At 42.8% G+C, this 8103-nt stretch overlaps 1 protein-coding gene across 1 annotated transcript; it reads left to right on the forward strand.

Annotated features, from left to right (window-relative positions):
* Window positions 1-1129: 1129 nt before the first annotated feature.
* Window positions 1130-5826, forward strand: LOC134077791 (rho-related GTP-binding protein RhoE-like). The gene is made up of 5 exons (XM_062533430.1): window positions 1130-1335; window positions 1659-1746; window positions 3460-3569; window positions 4000-4134; window positions 4271-5826. Exons 1-5 carry the CDS (start codon window positions 1207-1209, stop codon window positions 4517-4519), a joined length of 711 nt encoding a protein of 236 aa, XP_062389414.1. The 5' UTR covers window positions 1130-1206; the 3' UTR covers window positions 4520-5826.
* Window positions 5827-8103: the final 2277 nt, after the last annotated feature.

Raw genomic sequence — 8103 nt, forward strand, 5'->3', positions numbered from 1 at the left:
CACGATCAGCCGATGGGAAGTGGTTCGGCTATGTCAGCATCCTCCGTTTTGGGTTATGGGCTTCCCATCAGAGAAAAGGCCAGAGAATGAAAAGGGCTTTATGCCATTCATACAATAGACTGGAAAGAGTGCCGAGGAAATGAAACTGTTGCGATCATCATACCACCGCACTGTGATGTGATGTGATGTGTTACTGTATATGTGATGCACACACTGCAGCTCTCTGCGCTCTGGTCACAGAGAGTGTGAGTGTGTGAGAAAACACTGACTTGAGTGTATTTTAGGATGACACACTAATTGCCATGCTCTTACACGCACACTGCTGTCTAATGTTCTTTGCTACTAACCGTAAGTGACTCATGTCACAGAGCAGGCGAAACCTTGAATACTGGCCCAGAGGCAATGACCATGCATGGCTTTCATTTTGGCCTCATTATGCATTTCCTGAGAAGAAATGGCTTAAGGGCAGGGTGACATCAACCCGCCATCTTTACCAGCGACGAGTGTTGGTCTTGAAGAGAGTCCTGCTGTTTTGGTTTAAAAAGACTTCCAAGCAGATATGGATCTTTTCCCCCCCTATGACATTATCACAACATGTGCAGGATTTACCTGGTCAATATTGCAATATGCCATTGTTTTATCTTTTAATTAGTCTGCTGTTTGACCACAAAGAGCATCACAGACAATTCTGGATATCGGACTGGAGACACACCCATATTCAAGAAGTATTGAAGATAATTGTCCCATCTAATCATAATACAGCAGCCCACACTCAATAGGCTACTGTACACCATAGAATACATCAATACACTTGGAGGACATTTCTACTGCAATTGCTCCCTTTGCTCATTCATAACCCATCTATCCCCACCATGCTGTTAAGTTTGAATGCCACCTACTTTAGAGGGCGCGCCTATTGTATCCACTGTGCTATTTGCACATAGAAAGCAAGGAGGTGTAGTAGCTGCCTGTCTCAGATCAGTAAGATGATTGGCTCTTAGCCAAACATTGTATCCCTGGGTATTTGTAAACATGAGTCGAGAGTGGGACCCGATCAATAATGCTATGGTGCGATAACTACGTAAGTAGAAAGGGCTTCACCTGCCCCAGCTAAGCGCAGTGAGATTTGGCACGTGCAGCGCGCGTTTGCCGGATATTCTTGTCGGTGGACTTCTGTTTCACGACTCCAAGCTCCACAGACGCTACATGAGGCTACCGCAGAAACACGACATGGATCTCAATCAGAATGTAAAATATAAGATAGTGGTTGTCGGCGATAGCCAGTGTGGAAAAACTGCTTTACTTCACATATTTGCAAAAGACTGCTTTCCAGAGGTAGGCTATGTCAAGGATCTTTGACCTTCACGTAATGTTACACCTGTAATTCTGCATGTAAGCGTGGGATTCGGAGGCATAACATGCATGCACCTTGAGGATATCATGCTTTTGAAAAGTTCTTGAATTTAAATTCGCATTATGTCTGTGTCTGGCATAGGCTACTGGGGTGTTTTATCATTGTGTATCGATTTTGTTTCAGTATAAGTTACATTACACTGATTAGGACAATACTGACAGGTAGTACAACAGTTAAAATGATGTTGGAATGAATGTTACTTGGCCAATTCCCTTACGCGCTACACATTTTCTTCCGTGTTTAGAGCTATGTACCCACTGTATTTGAGAACTATACTGCCAGCTTTGAAATCGACGGACAACGAATTGAACTCAGCCTTTGGGACACCTCAGGTAAAAAAAACCCCATATACTCTTTCAATGGCGTAGTTTAAATCAATTATTTGGAATCAAGGACTGGAACCTTAACATATCCCTCTGAAGTTGGCCACTCATGTAGCTGGAACTCCTTACTTGGTCTGTAGGCATAATGCTAACAACGACACGATTCTAATGGAGATTTTCCTGGTGGAAGGCATAGACGAGAGATAAGGGTTACAATCACGCCGTCAGTCAAAACGAAGCTCCTGTAGGCATGTATTTAAAGCAACGCTAACCCGGTCAGTGCAGAACCATAGCCACAGTCCAATGCTACCCCCTGTCGACATTTAGTGAAACAATGGCTGCAGAATATGTTTTATTAATTCCAGATATAGCCTGCACAGGAGAAGTGTTAAGTCCCTTGTGCCATAGGAAGGGGATTTACCACAGCGACCACACAAAAACCAACTGAGCTAAATAACTCTGAAAACAAAAAATCACCAACAAAACAGCCTTTGCAGAAAAAGAATATCAGAAACAGAGCAGCCATCATGCACATTTCACTTGGGTTATCAAGCAGGCACCTTCAGGACACCTCCAGAAGGCCCAACAGTGGTAAAGTGGTTTAACCCTAAGTAACCTTAACCATAAATAATTAAAATTATGCTGAGTGCTTTTGAGGTATTGAATAAATGAATTTATAGTTACAGCCGTAGCCCAGAATTAAGCAATTTAGACTTTTCAGGGAGGATATGTATTTGACGTGTTCATATGCATGTATTAAAAAGAGAAGGAATTGCGCAGATTGTCATCTTTCTTTCTTTCCTTCCTTTATTTTTTTTGTAATCGTTTTTACTGTACTCAGTCTGAAATCAATGTTTGCAGTGCCATTAGGATTTATAGAGAAAGCCACTAGGTAGTTTTCAGAGGAAGTCCTTAAAAATTGCACAAAGAAATAAGCATCACAGCATGCAAAAATGCTTTGTCCTGTGGTCATCCACTTAGCTGCACATCAGTTAATTGGGCAACGCAGCATCCTCCACTAAACGCTCACAGCCACTGGCTCTACCTCCCATTAACTTTAATAATTTAAAGTGGTGCAGGTGGCGACGCTTTGAACACTCAGCCAAATACCGCTTTCTCATTGAGCCAAGGAGCAGTTAAGCAATAAATACCACAGAGGAATTCGTTTTACTAAGTAAAGTAAATAAATAAACCATAACTTTTCTAATCAGTGGTTTCTTTCTAAGAGCATTCCTTTTGATGTGTGCTTATACTGACCGTATTAGAGAAGTCACTATAGTTTAGGTATGCAGAGTTTGTATTAAGATTACTATCTTTCCATTGCTATGACTAAACCTTAAATAGAATCATTCTGAGATCTGATTCTGAGTGTTCTGATTCTGAGACCTGTATTGTTCTCCTTTGATCTCCCTTCAACTCCCTTGGAATGAGTGACGAGAGTTCATGTAATGCATGGGAGGAGAAAAGCCCAAAGACTTGAGGAATGCCTACAATTATTAGGCAGTGACATGATTCATTTATGTACACGCTGACGTGTGGATGTTCCTTTAGAAGAGTATTATATTGTGTCCAAATGAAATGGTAGACCATGAGGGGAATTTGGATAGGCCTATTATCAGTTATGGATAGCTCTCAAGTGTCTATACTGTAAACACCCTGTACAAGTCACATTCAGAACACACACATTGCATGATATCCAACAATGTCATTTTGTGTTTGCAGGATCAGCCTATTATGACAATGTCCGACCCCTCTCCTACCCGGACTCAGATGCAGTACTCATCTGTTTTGACATCAGTAAAGCAGAGACTCTGGACAGTGTCCTTAAGAAGGTAAGCATTCTCCAGACTTGTCTTGTTAAAATAAACAAGGGGAAGGCTGACAGAGGAACAGTTTCATAGTGCAGTAATGGGCCTGCGGTTTATGGTGGAAATTTGGGAAGCACTCAGTGAAGTGGCACAGAAAAAAGACTGGTGGGCATGTTTTACTTCATGTTCCTTTATTGTCTGCTCTGTGATCTCAGTATAATATCAGCAACAGCATTAAGACACCACTATACTGTATCTCTGTGTGAGCTTTACCTTAGGGTCACAAGTTCAGTCATAAACTAGCATGATATTTATTCTTTACCACTTCAGGTGGATATACTGTAGGTTGCACATTCTTCTTTAGTTCCGCAAATCTTAAACTGACTTTCTCCCACTCTCTCTCTCTCTCGCTCTCTCGCTCTCTCGCTCTCTCGCTCTCTCTCTCTCTCTCTAGTGGAAACCTGAGGTGACAGAGTTTTGCCCCAACACCCAGATCTTTCTGGTTGGATGCAAGTCGGACCTACGCACAGATCTGTCCACATTGTTAGAACTTTCACATCACAAGCAGATACCAGTGTCATATGACCATGTGAGTATTGTTTATTATGTATTATTTATTAATATTTACTGTTATTTAGACATAGTATGTGATGTACAAATTAGAAAAGTTATTAAAGTTGAATTTAAATTTCAAAAACAAACATTAACACAGCTCTTTGTGTCAGGGTTCAACCATGGCCAAGCAGATCTCGGCTCCCTACCTGGAGTGTTCGGCCCTGCAGTCTGAGAACAGCGTGAGAGACATTTTTCACGTGACCACCCTGGCCTGCGTCAATAAGGGCCACAAGAAAGTCAAACACCAAAAAGCCTCCAGGGCCACAAAGAGGATCTCCCACATGCCCGCACAGCCCGACTTGCCCGCTGTGCCAGCAGATTTACGCAAAAGCAAAACCAGGAGCTGCACCGTCATGTGAGGAGGTGAACCTAATGGGGTTCACCAGAACCCTGACCAGTGGGCAAAAGAGGACAGTTTAGGAAGGATTCTGGGATACTGTGCTAGTTGTATCTAGTACTATCTAGGTGCCGGCCTTTTAACACTTCGGCACCTCATCCAGGAGTTGTTATTGACTGAGCATTATTTAAAGAATGGCAAGATTTAAAGAAGCAACAGAGGAAAAGGGTGCTTTGGATGGCAGCGCTCAGACAAGAAGACTGGACATCAGTTCTGGATTTAGCCTGTTTGTCAGTAATCATGTGCTTCTCCGTAGAAAGTTAGTGACAAACCATCACTGTTTGAAGTCTTACTGTGTTCAATTTGTTATACTGAAAGTGGGCCCTCTTTTTTTTCACCGTCCAGGACATTGTCATGAAATATCTGCCTTTCATAATATTGAATACCAAAGAGAATCCTGTCCGGTTGTTGATTTTCCTGAACCTCCTACAGTTGCTTGATATCTGAGGTTTCGCTGTGTCAATTTGAAAAAATGATTTTGACTGTTCTGTTTGAAAGTTTTGTTTAGAGCATGTGTTCGCCTCTAGTGACGCCTCATACCAATAGTAGTGTCCCAGACCTCAACTTCAGTGCCTAAGTACAGGGATGTGTGAGTTTTATGCTGGACAGAGGACACAAGGTCCTTGAGTATACAGCTATGCAAAAGGAGATGGATTTGGATCGGCAAATTGTATGGCCACTACATAGAAATGTCAGTCCTTTATCTTTTTGCCATCATTGTGTCTTCCGTCATATCACTCTGCTATTGTAGGTCATTCTGGGGGGGTCAGCTCTTAACAGTGCCGTGAGTGCTGCAATGTGTGACAGAATCTGGTGACTGTGAATGAAATACAGTAACTGAAGCTGGCTAGTTCTAAGGATTGTTTTTAAAATTATACTTATTGTATCTGACCTGGAACCTCTCAGAACTATTATTACAGCACCAACTTGGGAGCAATACATGACATGAGATGATGGGAAATGGATTTGGAATTGCGAAGTCACAAAAATCAGCTGTTAGACCTCAGCCCATAGAATGTCTGTGCTTTGATTCTGTTTTTGAAGTATTTATTTATCTTATGCATTTTTTGACCCGTTTGTAATACATTTCTGTTAAGAGCATTTTCAGAAGCTTCCATTTTTTTTGTAGTCAGCTAAATCACAATTCAAGGTTATGAGTAGGATGCAAGTTGGTTGGTTATTTTCAGTGAGCAAGTGAATGTATTTTGAAGGAAGACAAACAAGTAACAATGAGTATTGGCTTATTCACAATAAAAGTGTTATTGGTTATTGTTTTGATTATTCATTTGTGAGTGGCATGGCATGCCTATACAGTATAATGCTGTAGGAACAGTGTAAGTACTGTTTATATTTCAAATTAAAAAAGATGTTTAAAATAGGGCAATAGTCAGATTTTATAGCGATACTATACATCAGTATAAAGGGATTTATTTACGTCAATACTTTTTTCCAGCTGGAGTGTTGACAGAAATGTCTGTTTGAGAAGGTCACTGATCCTAGTAACACCCTCAACAGGATAGTCACCATTAGGAGCATGCAGTACATCATACAAAAACATCAAGACCAGTTTTAAACGCAAATGTCCAGCGACTGTCAGACTCACTCACTGTGCTTCATGGACCATAAAATGGAAAAATATCCCTATCTTTGTTCTCCCCCAACCCTGCCAAACCTGACAGGGTGATGGATGATCGACTGAGCCCTGCTTTCCATACTGTCCTGTTTCCGTCAGCCTTCTAACCTTTGCAGCTCATTCAGATGTATTGAGATTTACATCACCTGATTTGCTCTAAATTAACATAATGCTGCATACTGTATATCAGATTACAATTTATCACAGCGCTTACCACACTTGACAAACTCCAAGTCCAAGTTTTGCCTCTGGAAAAATAAAGCGTTGAGGAAGGTGCTCTTTCCCTACGCCTCTTCTCCTGCCCCCCCCCCCCCCCCCTCTCATTCTCTCCCTACCTTTCTCTATCTTTCTCCCCTCTCCCTCAATTTCTCTCTCTTTCTCTTCTCTCTCTTTTCTCTCTCTCGCTCTCTCTCTGACTTTTTCCTCTCTCCCTCCCTTTCTCTCTTTTTCTCCCTATCTCCATCCCTTTCTCTCTCTCTCTCTTTTCTTTCACTCACTCTCCCTGACTTGGTCCTCTCTCCTCTCCTCTCGCAATCTTCCTCACCTTCATCCCCCCCTCCCACCTCTCTCTCTCCCTCTCTCTCTCTCCCCCCCCCCCATCTCTCATGCTGGGTGGCTGTGTGAAGCTGGCCCAGCCCTGCATACGATTTCCATAAAGAATGTGTGAGACATAGTGCATGACAGCACAGCATCCCCTGGTGTTCGCCCCCCATAATGCCCTAATCCTGCACCACCGCTCCCTCCACACATGACAGGCAGCGCCTCTCTAATGCCGCCGCGCCGCCGCTTCCTCTCCCACAGAGAGCCGGGGTGGACACTCCCAGCGCCGGAGCCCATTCACCCTCACCTCGCCGAGAGAGAAACCGCTCGCCGTCGGAGCAGACAAAAGCAAACGACAGGCTTTGCCCTCGTCCGACTGCACACAGCGCAGGCCTAATGAGGCTCTGCAGAGGGTAGAAACCGCCGCCCGGCTGTGGGAAGAGCTTTTCCTACAGACACACACACACGCAGGGGAGAGATTGAATAAGAAGGGCCAATTCTCTCAACGTGTCTGTCGTTCAACAGAGATGTGAGCATTTGACAAAAGATCACAAGGCATCAGCATGTGTGGTGGCTCCTATACTCTTTTGTCCCATGATGCCGTTATTTGGACTGCAAAATCTGCTGACTCTTTCCCATCCCATTTCAATATCTCAGCATCATTAGCAAACTGGCTTAAACAAACTTGAGCTAGCTGACGGTGTCTTCAAGGTCATAGCGGTAGTCTTGCCTTTCTATGTAAACAGGAAGACAGGCATTCCAACCTCTTTCCTCAAAGCACTGCTGATGCTAGGTCCCTAATTACTGTGATGCAGTGTGCCAGAATCAAGCCCAGGGGAGTCTGTCACTAGAGACCAACTGCAAATTGCTGAATAGATACAGTCGGGTCCTTCAAGGAGCTATCCACAATCTCACTTGTATGTCTTGTTCAGTATGGTGACAAGCAAATTGTATAATGTGGGGTTTATGTCACGAAAACAAAACAATGGCATTCTTTAGGACTGAAATATTGTCATAAATGAATCAAGGCATGTTTGCAAGTTATGACTTGATGCTTTTTGACTTCCCACGTTCCAATTGAAAAGGATGTATTCTGTCAGTCAAATCATTTATAGCCTATGGGGCCATGCTCTGCACTTTGAATTATTATCAAATGCTCATATGTCTTTGTTTCCTTGAGAAGTTCCATTTGCAATTTTGATAAAATCTCGAGGGTTAAAATGGTTAACCCTTTCAATGATTATGAGACATACCACAGCCAAAAAAAAATTATCTTCCTTGGACTTACGCCTGTCGTTTTCTGGAGTTAATCGAAAACTACTCTTTGCCTCGTTCTGTGAAGTCTCTGTGTTATGGAGTAGTCATCAATGCAA

This window comes from Sardina pilchardus, chromosome 4 (genome assembly GCF_963854185.1).
Source record: "Sardina pilchardus chromosome 4, fSarPil1.1, whole genome shotgun sequence".
Taxonomy (NCBI): domain Eukaryota; kingdom Metazoa; phylum Chordata; class Actinopteri; order Clupeiformes; family Clupeidae; genus Sardina; species Sardina pilchardus.

Excerpts from the sequence above, each read along its gene's own strand:
- LOC134077791 (XM_062533430.1), top strand. The coding sequence starts at position 1,207 with ATGAGGCTACCGCAGAAACACGACATGGATCTCAATCAGAATGTAAAA. Across the intron at positions 1,336-1,658 it reads CAAAAGACTGCTTTCCAGAG|AGCTATGTACCCACTGTATT; the intron begins GTAGGCTATGTC and ends TTCCGTGTTTAG. Across the intron at positions 3,570-3,999 it reads TGGACAGTGTCCTTAAGAAG|TGGAAACCTGAGGTGACAGA; the intron begins GTAAGCATTCTC and ends CTCTCTCTCTAG.